Below are 19,192 nucleotides of genomic sequence, written 5' to 3' on the forward strand. Positions count from 1 at the left end.
AAAATTATGCCATTCATACATGTGTCTAGAAAATCTCAGGAATTAATAAATTTTTAATATCTTTTATAGTACTTATATTTTAATTTTATGTTGAAACAAAATGTATTTATAAATTAATATTTTTCAAAAAATTGACGTATTTGGCACTTTTCAAAAAGACCGCTTTTTTTAAGTTGGCACTCTGCTTTTCTCGCACCTGCGCGTGCGCGTCGAAAGTGTAGTACTTGTTCATTCGAAGTTCAACGTTCGACCAATATAAAAGGACGTGTGTGTGTATTCAATTTTCTTTCTCAAATTATCTAATTCCTGATTTATTCAATAGTTTCTTTCATATATAATATTTAGATTTATATTGCGCAAATTGAATATTAGGGTCGACAGGCGACATGGTGGAGACGCTATCGGCCGGCCGGGAATTACGGATTCGTTTCATCACCCATATATTAGCCAAAATACTTAATGAATCTTATTAATTTACGGATATTCTTAATCAGTAGGATTGTCCGCAGGGAGACAAAGATCGATTTTTGGAAACAGATATAAATATAAAATTCATAATAACTTGGGGAGATGCGCAGCTAGCAGCGGGTAAGGTTGGGTTAGCCACGAGATCGTATTTAATTTATTATAAATTTTTAAGAGCAATAATGCAAAATTTGACTCTTTGTCTCCCTGCTTTATTATATAAAGAATATATTAAAAAATATTTCACGAAGCTACGTAACTTCTTTTTATGTAATATTTGGGATGAACAAATCTCACTAGATCTATACTCATGGGGAAATTTTCGTGGTAACATACTGACAGCTTGACAAGGAGAGAGTATCATTCTATCTTTGTCTCTCTTGCATTTGATATGTGTAAAATCAGTATAAATACAAAAACCAATATATTACGCACACGAATGAGAAATATTTTACATCTGCTCATTATATATAAAAATATAAAAGTAATGCAAATTAAATTTCACATTTATTTATAATAGTATTGTGAGGTAGTAACACATATGGAAATCTTATAAGATAAATGCTGTACATCGATTAGCGTAATATTATGATTACAAGTCGCAATAAATGATTTTGCTAATATATTATTTTGAATAAAAATTTTATAAAAACAAATAAAAATAAAATGAATAAATTTTATTCATTCTTTGTTTTTTTCTATTATTTTTTCTATTATTTGAATAAAAGGCGTATCGTATGTAATAGATAAATAATAATTTAATATATGTATATATTGAAATTAATATATATATATATATATATATATATATATAAATTTCAAAACGTATAATTATATATTTATATAAATTATCTATCTATTTAATCTATTACACATGATACATCTTTTATTCAAATAATAGAAAAAATAATTAATAGAAGAAGAAAACAAAGAATGAAGAAAATTTATTAATTTCATTCTTTTTGTTTTTATATTTTTTTAATTTTTATTCAAAATAATATATTAGCAAAATCATTTATTGACTTGTGATCATATTATGCTAATCGATGTACAGAATTCATCTTATATGATTTTCATGTATTAACTACCTCATAATACTAGTATAAATTAATGTAAAATTTAATTTCCATTACTTTTATATTTTTATATGGGATGAGCAAATGTAAAATATTTCTTATCCGTGTGCGTAATTTATATTAAAATATAATTATTATATAAATAATTAAATAAAAATATATATAATAAATAATTTATTATATTTATAAAAAAATTTATGTAATAAATTGTCTGTATAATATTTTACTTATTTATAAAATGTATTTTATAAATAAATAAAAAAATTAATGAATTAGATAAATATGATAAATTAGTGAATGTGGTAGGAAATGTCATATTTATTTTTTAGTCAATATATAAATTAAATGTTTATTAAATTTAATATTAATTTAAATTATATATTGATTAAAAAATAAATGAATTAGATAAATATGATAAATTAGTGAATAAGGTAGGGAAATAATTTTTTTTCTATAAATTAATTATAAAATTTGAATATAAATAAATTTTTATAAAAAAATTTTTAAAAATTTAAATAATTTTTAATGATTAATTAATATTTAAAATAATTATTTTAATAAAAATTATAATAGATAATTTTATTTATATTATTAATAAATTTAGGTGCCAGCAATTGCGGTTAAACTGATGATAAGAATAAATAATTTTAATAATTTAAAGAATATAAAAAGGAGATTTAAATATTTTTTTTTTAATTTTATTTATAGTGAAATGTAATAATTTTAGTTAATAAAAAAAATTTATTTTGGAAAATTTATTTCTAATTAAGTTTAAAAAAAATTAGGATTAGATACCCTATTATTTAAATAAAATAAAATTAATTAAATATTAAATGTAAAGCATTAAAAATAAAAAAATTTGGCGGTAATTTATTATATTAGAAAAACTTGTTGATTAATTTGATAATCCACAAATGGATTAACTTAATATAAATATTTTATATATTGTTGAAAATTAAATTAAGAGATTTTAATTATAAATTTATATTATAAATTAAATTCAAATCAAAATGTAGAATTATTAAGATTTAGATGAGTTATATTGAAAAATATTTTTTTTTGTAAATTATATTTAAATTTATTATTTAAAAAGGATTTAAATGTAAATTTATAAAAATTTATAAGTTGAATTATATTTAAATTATGTACAAATTGCCCGCCGTTCTTATTAATTATGATTTGTAAGAAAAGTCGTAACAAAGTAAATATATTGGAAAATGTATTTAAAATAAAAAAATTTTAGTTTATTTAAAAATATTTTATTTACATTGAAAAGATTAATGATTTAATATGATTTATTAAAATTAAAAAAAAATTAAATTTAAATATTTATGAAAAATTTAATATGATTTGTGTGTGTGATTATTTTAATTAAATAAAATTATAATAAAAAATTAAATAGAGTTAGTTTTTGAATTGTTGAAGTATTAAAAAAAAATTAAATAAATATTATAGATATAAGTAATGTAAATAAAAATTTAAAATAAATTAATTAATTAAATAAAATTAAGAAAATTTTGTACGAAAGGACTTTTTTTCAAATTATATTTTTTTTAATGAATAAATTTAATTGATTAAATATATGTAAATAAATAAAATTACTTTAGCAGAATTTAAGTGTATTAAATTTAGAATTTAAATGATGTATAATAGAAAAAATTATACAAGTAATAATTTGTCAAAATTTAAGATTATATTTTTATAGTGCGTTAAATATATTAAGATTGTTAATTTTGTTATTAATTATATTAGTTGGGGTAGCTTTTTTAACTTTATTGGAACGAAAAATTTTAAGATATGTACAAATTCGTAAAGAACCTAATAAGGTGGGATTTATAAGATTATTTCAATCTTTTAGTGATGCTATTAAATTACTTAATAAAGAATTATTTTATGTATATAAATCTAATTATAATTTTTTTATGTCCTATAATTAGATTTGTTTTAATAATAATATGATTAGTATTTCCTTACATTACTAATATTTATTTTTTAAATTATTCTATTTTATTAATAATTGTTTTATAACTATTAGAGGGTATGTTATAATTTTTATGGGATGATCAGCTAATTCGATTTATTCAAAAATAGGGGCAATACGATCAGTTTCACAAATATTATCATTTAAAGTAAGATTTATTTTAATTATTTTAGTTATTATATTAATAAGAGAGAGGTATTCTTTTTTTGATTTTATTAATTATCAATTTTATTTATGATATATAGTAGTTTTATATCCTTTGTTTATTATATTTTTTATTAGGATTTTAGCTGAATTAAATCGAAGTCCTATAGATTTTATCGAAGGTGAGTCAGAATTATTGTAGTTTCAGGGTTTAATATTGAATATTTTAGGGGTGGGTTTACATTAATTTTTTTATCTGAATATCGAATAATTATTTTTTTTAGATTAATTAGAATTTATATATTTAGAAATTTATTAAAATATTCAATAATTTTAACTTTTATTTTAATTAATATTTTATGTAGAATAGTAATTTTTATACATGGAATACTTCTTCGAATACGATATGATGAATTAATATATTTATGTTGGAAAATTATTTTACCAATAATTTTAGTTTATATTTTATTAATTTTTGGATTTAAATTTATATTATAAATAATAATTTAGTAAAAAAAATTAAATGTTTAAAAGTTAATAAAAAATTAAAATTTCTTTAATATGTTTTCAAAACATAAACTTAAATTCAAGATCATTACCTTAATTTAATAGTAATTTATAAAAAATTTAAGTATTAAATATAATTATTTTTAATATTTTAAATTTATTTATAATGATAAATTTTTTAATATTTATTTAAAAATAATTAAATCTCAAATTTTTATTAGGAAAGGTAATAAGATAAAATAAAGAAAGTAACATAATGATAAAATTTGTCTAATAATGATAAAAGGTATTTCAATAGGTTGAGCTCCTGCTCATGTTAATAGAATAAAAATATTAATGAAAATTCAAAATAAATATTGATTTAAAGGATAAAATGATAATGAATTAAATTTTATAGAAATTAGAGGTAAAAAGTATAAGATAATAATTGATGATAATAATGCAATTACACCTCTTAATTTGTTAGGGATAGATCGGAGGATAGCATAAGCATATAGAAAATATCACTCAGGTTTAATATGAATTGAAAATGTATTTTATAAATAAATGAAATATTATATATATATATATAATATATAAGTTTATATATATATATATATATATATATATATATATATATATATATATATACACAGATATGACAACCGTTATCTTGATTTTTTCCGATTATTGATGTTACATTGCGTATAACTCTCATTTCTTTCTCTCTGCTACATAAGTACTTATGACGTGAAAAAACTTACGAGTAACGTATGATGGCTCAATGCAAGAATATTTAATCACGTAAAAAACTTGAGTTCAAATATATTAATATCAATTTTTTTATAATATATTGAAATATAGAAAATCATAGAAATATATTTTTTATATAGGCGATAAACTTAAAAATTTGATATTGAAAATATTTTAATTATTTTACAACTACACACACTATAAATATATAAATGCAAAATAATTTCGTAAATAAATTTCAAGTAATAAATCAATTGCACACATGCACACAGCTGGTATGTAGATTTTTATTAAATTTATTTTCTGAATTATTTTACACTTATATATAGTGTATGTAGTAAAAATATTTTCAATATATTAAAAAATTTTTAAATCGCCGAAATATATCTTTTATCAATTTTCTATATTCCAATATATATATTATATATATATATATATATATATATTATAAAAAAATTAATATTTTGATATTTGAACTCTAATTTACTGGATGATATATACTGAACATCCTTGCATTGATTATACATTACTCAACGTTCTTTCACGTTATAAGTATTTGGAGCAAATTATACAATAGCATCAATAATCAAAAAGAAATCAAGAATAATCAACATATTCCTTATATAATATATATACATATATATGTATATATATATATATATATATATATATATATATATATATACGCACATATGTGCATAAGCATATATAAAATTTACAAAAAGTAGGTACTTATTAGCCTTGCTACGCTACTGCCTTCTGCTACGGAAGGCCATTTTCAGGCGGCATCTCGCGTATACCGGCACGGTAGAGGAACAAGGAGAACACGTGATTATCGGTCCTTGTCTCTCTACGGTGCGTTCGCGTGAGCAATGCAATGGTGTATGTACGTGTACAGACATGCACCACTACATAAAACCTGAGAATTGGTTTCTCGGCGTTGGCAACACTGAAATCGGAGTTTCGCGTTGTCACCGCGCGAGGTCTCCAACATCAATTCGGAGTTTGGCTGACCGACCTGTCGACCCTTAAAAGTTATTTATTTATTTTGGTATATATATATGTATATATATTTGTAATATTTCACATGTAAAATATACGTGCATATACATGTTTCTATATGCATGTGCACACAGGCACACATCAATAGTCAGACTTAACCGTGTGGGACCGAGAGAAGCATGGTAGTACACAAAGAAACGTGATACGAAAAAAAAGATGTAAGTACAGCGCGTGGAGGAGAGACAGAGAGAGAAAGAGAGTAAATAAGTATTAAACTACACGCAGCAGTCAGCTGATTCGTGATCGCCAGCCACAGCGATATATTTTGTTGTATTTTGGTTGCGACATCGCTCCGTTTGGCTTTGTTTGGCTATGCCGGATTGTATACGTATACGTTCAGTTATTTATTGTCACTTTTGAGATGCTGAGATTCCGAAAATTATTTCCAAAACCTTGCTCGATTATAGCAATGGTGCACGTGGGAGCGCTTCCTGGTACATAAACTTCGATCTTTCTATATTTAGCGCGCAATTGATTTTGAATCGCGTAATAATAATTAAACTCGACCATAATTAGATTTTATCTAATCGCTTTTCAAATGATTAATGGTCAGCAAATTTATTTCTCTATTTTTCTCGATTCCTTTTTCCTCTGCAATATTCTAAAAAACTGTAGAAATATTTTTTATTAATAATTTGTAATATTAATTTTATTTTTTATTAATTTGGATAGAATAATGTGTATGCTAATATATGCGTTCAGGAACACCAAGGTACAAAGGCTGCATCGAGAAGATCGTGGAAAATGCAGTGGAGGAGGCATCGATGTATGCGAAATATTACGTGGTAATTTCTTTTTTTAATATTAATATATTGTTTTATATATATAAAATATTCAAGATTTATTTTGAGTTTTTTATCGAATGTAATATTTTTTATTTGTGGATTTTTTATTTGAATTGAATTTTTTTTATAAAACAATTGAAATAGGCTAATTGAGAGTCGAGCACGTAAAAAGTGATTCCTTTTTGTGTTTCAATTTTTTATTACGTGTGAATGTTTCTAATTTTTTAGCAGCTTTATAGTGACTTAAATCAATAAAAAAAATACAAATTAAGAAATTAAATTTTTTACAACATTTATCTTATATATTCTCTAAAGTCAAATTTTTTCCATGTATAAGATAATAAATGTATATGCACTTAATTAATAATTTTAGTACGAATGTGAATGCATGCATTGTTCTCTTTCTTGTGACTGCCAGTTAGATCAAAATGAACAAAGTCTCCTTTTGATTCCAATCTTAAAGAATAACTTTATTTCATTCCAGAATAATAAACTCATAAAGCAAACTAGACAATGTTAAGTATTTTATAAGAACAAAGACGTAAAATTGTCAATATTTTAATGATTTAATTTGTGATAAGGTTGAGTCATAATATTCTCAAATATAACATATAAATGCGGTTATTGGAACCGAAATGTTCGACAGAATAAAAAATTTCACACAAAATGAAAATCACAAAGCAATTTAAAATATGAAGTTTTTAAAATTAAATTTTAAAAAGTTAAAATATAAATAAAAAATCAAATCTTCATTTAATTAATATTTAAGTGGATTTTGCTTTAACAGATTTATAATTTGAAATTAAAATTACAATGATGTTTAATATTGATTTATAAAATTGGCAATTTAATATATAAATAATAAATAAAGTATAAATCTATATGATATTATATTTTGATTTCTGAATTGAAAATACGTATCCTGCGATTGCGCATCAATTTGAATGCATATGTATTTTCCAGGATGGTATACTGATTGAAAATATGAACGATATTCCCTATGTGAGGCAGAAAGATCTATCACCGGAGATTACAACTATGATGACAAGAATTTGTTCAGAAGTTAGGAAAGTTGTGCCGCAAAGTATCGCATGTGGTGTTCAGGTAAAAAGAAATTTGCACACATATATATATTTACACACACACATATATAATTATTAATATATATTATTTTTCGTTTCTTTAGAATTTAAATTCGAATTCATCAATTTATAAATGCTTTGTTATCTAAATTTTTCTAAATGATAAATTGACATCAAATTGCTGTTGAATTATATCGATTTCATGTGTTTAGTTAATTATATTAAAATTATATGAAATTAAATTAATTATAAAAAATTACTAGGTGTAGAATTGTCTTTATTATATGTATTAATTTATTTAAAATTTTATTGATTTAATTAATGTTAAATTTACTAAATTAACTTAATGTCAAGTTACGATGTAATATTTAATTATATCTTATTTAATATATATTGTATCCTATATTTTATTTAACATACCTTTATATTGTATCTTATATTTACAATTAATGTTTATAATCGTTTGTCAGAAGCTTTTTTAAATTATCGAATGTTGCTTTGATAGATTCTCGCAGGGTGCAACAAGGAAGCGATCGCAGTTGCCAAGGCTGCAGAATTGCAATTTATTAGAGCCGAAGGATTCGTCTTCTCCCACATGGCCGATGAAGGCTTTATCGATGCAAACGCCGGAACTTTATTGAGATACAGAAGGCAGATTGACGCAGGCGACGTTCTCGTGTTTGCCGATGTCAAGAAAAAACACAGGTGAGATCATTTGAGCTTTAAGCTAATTTAAAATAGATGAAAGGATATCTTTATAATTAAAAAAATATTAATAATAACATATAAGGAAAATCTCGGAATTTCTCCGGTTAAGAGTGTTAAATATATACAAGAAATAATTATACGCTGACGTTACGCTTTTCTCCCCTCCCGTAATTTTATATCGCGAAAATAAAGCTTTGCGTAAACATTCTATTTTTCGTCATCTTTCTCTTTGATATTTTTACAGCTCGCATGCGATTACTTCCGACGTGAGCCTGTCGGAGACGGTAAAAGCTGCGGAATTTTTTTTAGCTGACGGCGTTATATTAACCGGTAACGCAACTGGAGAGGAAGTAAGCATAAGGGATCTTTCAGGTATCTTTTTTTCTTAAACTTTTTTCTTAGAATCTTCATGTAATATAAGTGCGACTCCAAAGAAAAGGAAACAAGAATTTTAATAGAAGCTATATTTATATATACACAAATATATCAGGTATTTATATACAAGTGTTATTTAAAATGTTAAAGCGACGACATCTTTTAATTAGCTTTTATTAATTTATATATATATATATAAATATTTGAGATCTTAAAGTGACGAAAGCTCTTTATTAGTTTTTATCTATATTAAGCTTATCTTTTACAGAGAAAAAATTAAATAAAAATAAACGATCGATATCTTATTCTTAACTAGTTTCCATATTCTTAGCATTTTTTCTTGCGTTGTTTTTCTATTATCTCGTATATTTGTCACGTATGCGTAGAGTTGAAAATTAACGCTTAATTAGAAATTTCAATTTTGCGCTCTATACACTGAAATTAACTTGACTAAACTGTTCAACTAAATTATTATTGTGATAATTAAACATTAGTATTTAAGTCAAATATACGTTTTGTTAGATTTTAATATGTTATATTTAATTTTAATATTTCTATATATTCAATTAACAAAATAGTATTTAATTTAGTATTTAGTCGAACGATCTAGTCAAGTTAACAACTTTTTTTCAGAGTGCAAATAAAAAAAATAAATTGTGAAGAGTATGAATTTTAAATATAAAAATATATATCAACTCCAGATAGCAAAAGTAGTCATTTTGACGTCAAATTACGTCATTTTGATGTCATAATAATTTCTATGGCTATTTTTATATATATTATTAATATTATATTGATATCGCATTAGCTACAGACTTATGTCGACCTAGTGAGGACCAAAAAAGAAAAAGAAAACATGTACATATTGCGCTTTGCAGAAGTGCGAGAATGCATCGCGGAGAGGCTGCCGTTGCTGATCGGCTCGGGTGTGACGTTGGACAACGTGGACAATTACTCGAACGCGGCGGACGCCCTGATTGTGGGCTCGTACCTGAAGACGGGCGGCCGATGGGAAAACGCGCCCGATCCGGAGAGAGTCCAGGCTCTTGTCGGACATTTAAAAGGCCAGCAGCGCCTATGACGACACGCGATTCTGTCGAGCCAGCCAGAAACCCGGCAGCTGTTCGACCAGCTGAGCGAGCTTCCACCTTCGATTGGCTCCGTCGATGTCAGGGCTGAATATCGAAACTGGCGCTTCGTGTACCTTCGAAAGTCGCAGCGGCACACGGGACGAAGAAAATATCGATCGAATAAGAAAACTCATCGTTTTCTTTTTCATGATAGAAGGAATTTTGAGGAACGTTAATGAGAGTATCTAATGTAAGTCTAGTATCGTAAGTTTGTATATTATAGCAATAGAGGAGCTGTGTGTTTCGAAAGAGCTGCTCTCTTCTAGAACATAGACTTCATTGATCCGTCATTGCTAACGCTGGGCTTTGCAAAGCTGAAGCGTGACAAAGTTTAGGGAAAGATAGATGAGACGAATGATCTGCAAATAAAAGAGTTGCGAAATGAGACAGTGCAAAACATGGTGATGTTAAATTGAGTTACATAAATAATTAGAAATACAAATTTTATTTGAGGATTTAACGATTTGACGAAGCCAAGAAGAAATATTTAGAGTAATCGTGAAATTGATTTTAAAATTTTAGAATTCATATGATAAGAATAATCTTAAAAATTCTTAGGAATTAAGAATAATCTTATCTTTAAGTTCTTAACGCAAAAACATTTGTAAATGTCAGAATTATTAGATACGCACGTTAAGAATATATGTATATGTTCTTAGATAAAGTCAAAATATACACATCGCAGATAGAGTTTATAAACAAACTTAAATATTTTGCAGAAGTATTCAAGATCAATAAATACGAAAAATACATTATAAATATCGGATAGATATATATATATTATTACTTTTTTCTATCTCAAAATACAAATAAATTTTAAGCGGATCACTTATCCTTCTCTCATTCCTCAAATTTCGTCATTTTTCGATATATATGGATCCTTATGTTAAATAAACAGATGGTCGATCCAAGTAACAGTTCTACAAAAATTGAACTGCAAGCAAAAGCGCAAAACATCAATACGAAATCAAAAGGCTATCTCTTTCATAGTTTAATCCACGAACCATTGGAATCAGCATTTTTAGGAGGGGAGAGACGGGAAGGAGAGGGCAAAAAAAATCATTATTCTAACGCAACGTATCGACTCCGCGGATCTATACCAGGCACACACGTCAAAATACACCCCTGACATCGCTCTATGGAGTACATCCCACCATCCCACTCTCTCTTCTCTCTCTCCCCTCCCTCATCCCATGCATCGACATTGTCTTTCCCCCTACGCTATAAACCCTCGTCATTCCCTCGGCTGATGCTCGGCCCGATGATGATGAGGTAAGAAGAGGGGACGGTGAGGGAAGGAAAGGCTCCCTCTCCACATCTCGTTTTCCCCATTCCTAAAATCCCTTCTTCACCCAGGCAACTGAGGCAACTCATTTCTGTTCTGTCCAACTCTGCGCCTAACTGCCTCTCCCCTCTCTCACCCCCTCCCTCCTCCCCCGCTATCGGGAAACTATATTCCCTCTTCGTTCCCCACCGTTCCTCACTAACCCCGCCTCTCACCCCCGCACAGTGCCTCGTAATCGGTTGCCTAGCCAGCCAGCCAGCCAACAGTCGAAATCAGCTGACGGCGAGCAGTTGCTACCACGGCTCCTCAAACGCGATACTATTCAGGCGAGTCGATCGCTTCGCAAGCTCTTTTCCGTGCCATCCTCTTTTTGTTTTATTTTTTTATTTTTATGTTGTGTACACCTCTCTCTCTCTCTCTCTATATATATATATATCCATTCTCTACTTTCCCTAGTCTATAACGTAGCGGTAAACTATGTGTGTCTGTATATGTGTGTCGCTTTTCCGCTTTCCGTAAGCTTTGTGTAGCGTCGTGTAACAGCGATGACGGTATACATCAGAATTGACGTACTTTGACGTAACTGGTCAGAAGACACCAACGACAATGACAGTTCTCCTGTCATTCGCGTTCTGTCATACAGTTTTGGAGATCATCGACGCGCTTGAATCTAGTGTGAGGGAGACCTCAAAGATAAGAGATGAGGAAAACTACGAATATAATAGTCCTAAAAAAATAGGCATAAGTTTTTTCGAATGATGATTTTCACGATTGTGTTGTTGTTGTTGTTGTTGTGCAGTTGAAGCTACGCCATGGTACGATGGGTGGTTATATGGTACGAGAAAGTGAGGGAAATTCGGGAAAGGAAGGAAAATGTGAGGCGTTCACGCGCGAGGCCAAGTGGGACGATAGCGAAATGGCTTGACGTCGAATTTATTTACTTTCTTTATCGTGTTGCGAACTCTTTTACACGATCTGCCTGCGGCTGGTGTATATATGTGTATGCGCATGTATCCGTGTATGTGAGGAAAATTCGAAAACTGAGGCAAATGGCAAATTGGAGTATCGATCGATTAAACAGGCCGATCGCACAGAGCCATTTTTGCGAATTTTCACGATTTAATTGTTTAATTTTATCGATAAATCAATTTATTTCGATTTCGTAAGCACGAAATTTGAGAAACGAGAAGAACAAGTTGTTGACGTCATCTGATAAAAGTGTACATTTTTTATATTTATATCTCGTAGAGAAATACGAAAGAAAATAATTGCGAAAATCGACTAATATATGAGGATAGCTACTTAAAAATGTCTTATTAACGAATTTTCTTATTTTATATTTGTGTAAACTTTTTTTTATCATTTTTTATACAATTTATTGCGCGTGGAAATAGACACAAATGTAGGAAAAAATTTATATAAAAACATTAAGGACGAGACAGCTCTGAGTTTAGGACGCCAAGTTGTGATTACTGAAAGAGAAAGAGGGGAGGTGAAAGAAGAAGGGAGAGGGGATGGAGAGAGAAGAGGGGAAGAAGGGAGAAAGTTATGTGAATGTGTCTTTGTGTTATATATCTCATTGTTGCATTATATCTTTCATGATAAGATTTTTTCATTAAAAAAATATGCTAATTAGAGATGGATTAGCAGTGGAAAGGCGACTTCAGGGTCGATTACACTTCGTTATGCGTTGTTATCGTACGATTCATTTAACTTCATTTTTGCGTTAATTGAATGTTTGGATAACGAAGAGAGAAAAACAGAGGGAGTTTAATTGTATACTTTAATCTTTTAGATATTAGTATATCGCGCTAGTCGGGTAATAGCTCAGATTTTAAAATGACGTGAGTCATTCAGCCAATTGTGAAATAACTCAGGATGATGATATTGCAAGAATAAATTATACAATCTATATATTTTTACATGTATAATATCATACACGTACAAATATGAGTTTTATTACAATTAGATTATTACCGTTAAGAGGAAAAAAATCGTTGGTGTAATGCCATGATTTGATATGCAGAAGAATTCTAAGTCTATTACATTTACATTTTCATCGTAAATTTCTTTCGAATAAATATACAAATGCTGTTCATATTTATAAAAAACCTAATTTATATTTTTAATTCGGTTAGTTATTGCAAATTTATTATTTTAACATTATATAATGATTATATCATTTTTAATTATATTATTTTTTATTGTTTATAGTAATATTATTTGTAAATATTTATATTTTTTATAATTATATTTTTTAGTACTTATATTTAGAGAGTACTTATTGTATTTGTTTTATCAGTAATTATTTTATTATTTGAATCTTTTTCGAAAATTATAATCTTATTAATTAAATTATATTAAATTATTAAATCAAAAATTAAATCACATTAATAATTTTCAAATTGCAATTAACAAAAAAATAATCTTCAGTAAATTAAACAGAAGGCGGAAAAATTACGTTATCTGTTAAAAAAAAAACTAGGGAGATTATCAAAAGATGATAACATTTCCAATGATTATATTATTGATTATATTGCATCTGTCTGTTGATGTGTTTGGCTATTTGTCTCTGTATGTGTGTTGTATAATGCAGAAGTAAATATATATATATATATTTTTTTTTTCAATATTTTCCCAAAAGGAATCACATCAAAAGAATCTTTGAAGCTAATTTTATCTACTTAATTATATCCATGCGCGCATATACATATATATATCGAATAAATGAAATCTCGTTTAAACATGCATATATCATAATGAGTTATTATGTACTTTTGTGCATTATTGAATGTGTATTCAAACACAGGTTTAATAATAAGCCTCTGAAAGAGGACTTACGCCACTTGGATTAAGATAACATCGAGAAATGAGTTATAAGCGCGTACATTTGTGTCAGTTCGTATACTTATAATTATATAATTGGCACGTGGTATATGTAACGAGGAAAACTACTGGCTGAGAGAGGACTCGTTGCCCTTCTAGCACCAGAGAGAAGCAAATTCGAGATCAAGGTCGTCGTGATCGCTTCGCTCGCGCGCCCACGAAAACGCGTCGAGATTATACAACAGAATGAATGAGAGGGAGAGAGAGGGTGGAGAAGAGAAATAGAGTTAGAGTCAAAATACAGGGATCCAAGAATCTGTTTTAGAATCTTTAGAAGTCTCAGTGTCTAAGAATACGATTTTCTGCCTTGTCTTCCTCTTGCCCTCTCAACCTTTCTTCTCTTTTCCAGTGTAGGATAAACAATGACAACATTGGAATTTGTACATAATATTTTTTTCCATTTGCTTGCAAATCTATAAAAAAATATCAAATATTATATTATATAATATTTTTGTCAGAAAATATTTGACAAAAATATATCTTATATAATATTGATATCAAAGTATTAAACTGGCATTATATAAAGTAATAAAGTTTATATGCCACTTTATGATTTAATTTTACTATTTATATTTATTAAAATAATGATTTAAATAATAGTTTAAATAATAGTTAAAAAAGTAATAATTTTATAAGTAAATAGTTTGAAATAAATTATTTTATTTGAATTATATATATTTATATAAATAATTATATACATATATAAACACAATATTGATATAGAATTTTTATTATTACAGACATCGGACGATCAGGATGTTGGGTAATTTTGTCGGTTACTTGTTCGGAAATAATTATTCCGGCACACAAGATTCGCTCGAAGAGGATCCTCGAACCCGAGGGATAATGCGGAGATTCAGGCAAGTGGAGGTCGAGGACGATGAATGGATCCTCATTGACCGAACTGGTACATAATTTATTGTTTTTTGGTAATTATTGTAAACTGTATGTATGTAGAGAGAGAGAGAGAGAGGGAGAGAAAGATTATTATAGTCTAATTTATAATTTTAATCGAGATTTTCTTAGAAATATTTACGTGTGATAAAAAGATTGTTAAAATAGTGTCTTTTGTCATTATTCAATTATTCACAATAAGTTATTCATTTAATATCTTTATGAGTTTGTTGTACAAGAATTAATGTAAATGTAGTTGTAACTTCCGGGATTTCGCTTATAAAACGAGTTAATCATTTTTATTATTGATTCATAAAATATCTTATCTACGAGAGATTTCGTTTATGTATATAATAAAGCGTTTTATGATGCGCAGTTATTTTCTGCAATTTTTACTGCGAATAAAATACTGTTAAATATGTACACTTCAACATGTTACAACATTTTTCTTTCCGCCTGTATCTCGAGCATTTCTTTTTCTCAAGTATTATTCTTGGAATTTTGAATCTTCAGTCTCTTCTTTACCCTTTTATTTTTATGCTTCACGCTCATCTTGATTTTTCGACTGATTGTGTGCTCTCTTTCCTCTTCTTTCAGTTGAGGGTACGCTGGAGGAGCCGTGGTATGAAATGCCACCGGCAGTGTTCACCCAAGAAGGGCCCATTAAAGTGGCAACTTCTCCTATGGAGAATCTGCTGATAGAGCATCCTAGCATGTCGGTGTACTCCGTCGTCTCGGGTACGTCTCCCCCTGTCACTCCGGACACTCCACCCCCTTCGCCGGACAGATGGATAGAGGACCAAAAGGACGTCGATGTCCGACAAACCGCCGACGTTCCTCAAAATGTCCCCCCGGCGCCGCCAGCTGATCTCTCGTCCTCCACGTCCTCCGCGCTTTGTACCGTGTCTACGTCCTTGGATAGTCTAGACCGAAGTAACATCGACGAATTGTCCCGCAGAGTTGTCGCGGAATTACAAGCCATTCACAACGACAAACTGCCCGCATCAGATAGCAATAATAACGGAGTTAGGATCGGAAATCAGCTCCGGTCCGCTCAGCAACGAGCTCAGGAGGTAAACTTGAAGAATTTCTCAAATTACTGCAGTCTTACATACTTACGTATCCGCACTCGTGCGAGCTATCTTGAAGACTCATAATCGATGATTCGAGGCATTTATAATCGAGAATGTTGTTAAATCGAGAACTCACTCTATCTCTTGTCTTCGCAGGTGTTACAAAAACGCTCGACTCAGGGCCTGAAGAGGACCCGTTTAGAAAGGAGCAACAAGGCGCGTCAGGCAAAAGGCAAGCGGCTACGTCGCCAAGACCGTTTGCGCGTTTGTCACAGCGGCGCCAATAACAACCGAAAATGCTAGTCATCCGATCTCAGGTCAACCTGTACTTAAACTTCTTCCTAAAACGCGACGATCAACGCAATGACAAATATAGATTACTCGGTGAAATTTCGCTGCAATGACAAAAGTTAGTATTTACAAGAATTATCATCGATGAAAGAGTAACAAAATCCTTTTTGCGGTATGTGCTACTTCTTTATCGATGATGTAAAATATTAACTTCTCCGATATAAGACACTTTAGTGGCTCTCAGATGAGAGTCTGACCATTATATTAGATTTTATATATTGAATGCGTGCGTGTGAATATGTATTGTATATGTGTACGGAGTAGTGTTTATAGTAATAATTGTTGTAGAATTCACTTTAATCTTTTGATACATTCTGCAAAAATGGCTGATTGTTGTACGCGTAATTGTAATTTAATGACACGCCAAACGACTCTCAATGACATTTTTCCGTTAGCGATGGAAAATAAACATTACGAGTATATTCAGCCTAATTCTTCGAGCTAAATCAATTAATAAAAAGTCAGAAAATGACTTGAGGTCAGACTCTCAATCGAGGACTAGATGACTTGATTTGTTCATTGTTATGTCGCAAGTTATAGATCAAATGACAAAGTGTCTTACAAAATTTACAAATGTGTCCAAATGTTTATGTATAATTTTCAATTTATTTTTATTATTTATTCAAATAATAATATAGCATATATATGAGAATATAATATATATGCACAGCAGAGGAAAAATAATTGCTGTAACGAAAATAAGAGTCAATTGCAACTTTTGTAAGAAGTTATTTTATACACAAAAATGCTGCTGCTCAGAACAATCTCAATTCGATCGGTTCGGAGTTCATTGTGACGAAATTTTACTTGTCAAATGCGTTCTTGTTTGCGTAAGCGTGCGAGGAAGTGTGTACATTTGGTGATTATGATAAAAGGCACATGTGACATGTTTAATCCTTTCTAGAAAAAAAATACGAGTGACATGTTTAACCCTTTCTAAAATGATCATAGATACAATTTAAAGAAAATGTTTGACATCGTAAGATCCTCTTCCCTCCCCTTCATGTAAATCTTCATACAAGATTCTTTATATAGAAATCTTTACACAAGAACAATACATATTTTAAACTCCATATATTAATGCAATCATTATGTTAAGGAATAGAATAATTACATTAATCCCAATTTATTTCTAATAATAAAGATAATAAAGTAAAACTCCTTACCCCCCCACATTAAAAAAAACATGGAAATGAGAAATGATGAAGCTCTATAGTTAATATATTGAAAGTGTTGATGAATTAATCTCACAAAGAATAAATTCTTATCACTTTCTTTCAATAAAAATGTATTTTAGAAAAATAATGAGAAAATATATTAATGTACAAAATAATTTTTTAAAATTTGTGGCCTTGTACAGCTGACCGAAACAATACTTGAGAAACGTAATTCCGTCGTGAAAGGGTTAACAGGGTCCTCGAGCAAACACAGTCACAAGGACAAGATATATCACAAGGACGTATATCGATATCAGTATCATTAAGAGAGATATATTTGATCTGTCCAATCTTTCATTTAATTGCTAAAACTCTATTAATTATTATTTATTTGATTAAATGACAATGTGCGTAAAGTGTATGTATACGAACCAAATCACAAATGGCATGCACGAAGCCCTGAAAGTCTGTCTTTTGGTTCTCAGTAAAAATATTATAATTATTATTATTAGATTTATATTTGCGCATCTTATATATAATTCCTTATGTCCGTTTGGTCATAAAATTCTTGGGCTCTCAGATTCATGGATCATTAAATTGCGTTAAACATTTAGAATTTGAGGATTTAAATTCTTATAAAATTATATATTTTTATATATTATATATATTTATATATATATTGAATATAATATATAAAAATATATTTAAAAAAATGTATAATTATATATTTAATATATATTATATAATATAAATAACATATAATCATTTATATTATATGTATATTTAAATATATATATATATGTACATTATATTATAAATTTTCACAAAATGTACTTGGTGACGTATATAAATAATTTAAATTATCGAATTAAAAAAAATGTCTATATCGAGGTATTTCTAAATGTGCGAATTGATTGAGCTCTTGATTTTCTGAGAGATCCTTGAAATTTTATTCTATTGCCTAGATGGAATTACATCCTTGGATGATATTTTCGGACCTGTATATGTAAATTGCACATCTGAATTTTCTTCAGATTCTTGGATAATGGATATATAATTAGTATTCATTTTCCATTACATCTTTTTCTTTCCTCGGATTTTCTCACAAGTCCTTGGGCGTTATTTACACACCTTTTGGGATCCTCAGATTGATGCACTATGAAGAATATATCGCAATTGTATTATATATATATACCGTTTTATAGTTGCCTATTATTAACATATTACGATGGCATAGTGTTCAAAATAAAGGATTCCTCTCATCTCGAACGAATCTTTTTAAATCATTGATTTTTCTATATTTATTTATAACAGAAATTATAGTGATATTCTGTCTAACGTATCTACTTTTCATATAATGTGTAATTTATTTCTTTTAAGTTACTTTAAACTTAAGTAAGTTATTTTTAATCTCTACTTTAATCTATGTACAATAATGTACATGATTTGCTTCTAGTTTCTTTACTCAATCTTAAAATTTATGTTAATTTTAAGGGTAA

General features: G+C 28.3%; 2 protein-coding genes across 8 annotated transcripts; both read left to right on the forward strand.

Annotated features, from left to right (window-relative positions):
- The first annotated feature begins 122 nt into the window (after nt 1-122).
- Nucleotides 123-10,143, forward strand: LOC114935226 (uncharacterized protein F13E9.13, mitochondrial). Of its 5 annotated transcripts, none has more exons than XM_029307965.2 (7): nt 123-269; nt 6,042-6,125; nt 6,670-6,752; nt 7,716-7,856; nt 8,340-8,539; nt 8,787-8,914; nt 9,796-10,143. In XM_029307965.2, exons 3-7 carry the CDS (start codon nt 6,732-6,734, stop codon nt 9,996-9,998), a joined length of 693 nt encoding a protein of 230 aa, XP_029163798.1. In that variant the 5' UTR covers nt 123-269; nt 6,042-6,125; nt 6,670-6,731; the 3' UTR covers nt 9,999-10,143. The 5 variants fall into 5 exon arrangements, with proteins under 5 accessions (XP_029163798.1, XP_085335575.1, XP_029163796.1 ...); XM_085479449.1 differs by lacking the exon at nt 123-269 and adding an exon at nt 5,713-5,956; XM_029307963.2 differs by lacking the exon at nt 123-269 and having other exon boundaries at nt 5,713-6,125.
- Nucleotides 10,043-18,962, forward strand: TP53INP (Tumor protein p53 inducible nuclear protein). Of its 3 annotated transcripts, none has more exons than XM_085479453.1 (4): nt 10,043-10,237; nt 14,959-15,125; nt 15,710-16,185; nt 16,342-18,962. In XM_085479453.1, exons 2-4 carry the CDS (start codon nt 14,975-14,977, stop codon nt 16,486-16,488), a joined length of 774 nt encoding a protein of 257 aa, XP_085335579.1. In that variant the 5' UTR covers nt 10,043-10,237; nt 14,959-14,974; the 3' UTR covers nt 16,489-18,962. The 3 variants fall into 3 exon arrangements, with proteins under 3 accessions (XP_085335579.1, XP_085335578.1, XP_029163799.2); XM_085479452.1 differs by lacking the exon at nt 10,043-10,237 and adding an exon at nt 10,843-11,658; XM_029307966.2 differs by lacking the exon at nt 10,043-10,237 and adding an exon at nt 13,720-14,598.
- The last annotated feature ends 230 nt before the right edge of the window (nt 18,963-19,192 follow it).

The sequence above is a fragment of the Nylanderia fulva genome, unplaced genomic scaffold, assembly GCF_048542155.1.
Source record: "Nylanderia fulva isolate GAGA-0341 unplaced genomic scaffold, ASM4854215v1 Scaffold12, whole genome shotgun sequence".
NCBI classification, from domain to species: domain Eukaryota; kingdom Metazoa; phylum Arthropoda; class Insecta; order Hymenoptera; family Formicidae; genus Nylanderia; species Nylanderia fulva.

What these genes read in the sequence shown, in the direction of transcription:
- LOC114935226 (XM_085479450.1), top strand. Translation starts at nt 6,329, where the DNA reads ATGCTGAGATTCCGAAAATTATTTCCAAAACCTTGCTCGATTATAGCA. An exon ending in GCACGTGGGAGCGCTTCCTG is followed by an intron (nt 6,402 to 6,669) that starts GTACATAAACTT and finishes ATATGCGTTCAG; the next exon opens with GAACACCAAGGTACAAAGGC. An exon ending in GTATCGCATGTGGTGTTCAG is followed by an intron (nt 7,857 to 8,339) that starts GTAAAAAGAAAT and finishes TTGCTTTGATAG; the next exon opens with ATTCTCGCAGGGTGCAACAA.
- TP53INP (XM_085479453.1), top strand. Translation starts at nt 14,975, where the DNA reads ATGTTGGGTAATTTTGTCGGTTACTTGTTCGGAAATAATTATTCCGGC. An exon ending in GATCCTCATTGACCGAACTG is followed by an intron (nt 15,126 to 15,709) that starts GTACATAATTTA and finishes CTCTTCTTTCAG; the next exon opens with TTGAGGGTACGCTGGAGGAG. An exon ending in CTCAGCAACGAGCTCAGGAG is followed by an intron (nt 16,186 to 16,341) that starts GTAAACTTGAAG and finishes TTGTCTTCGCAG; the next exon opens with GTGTTACAAAAACGCTCGAC.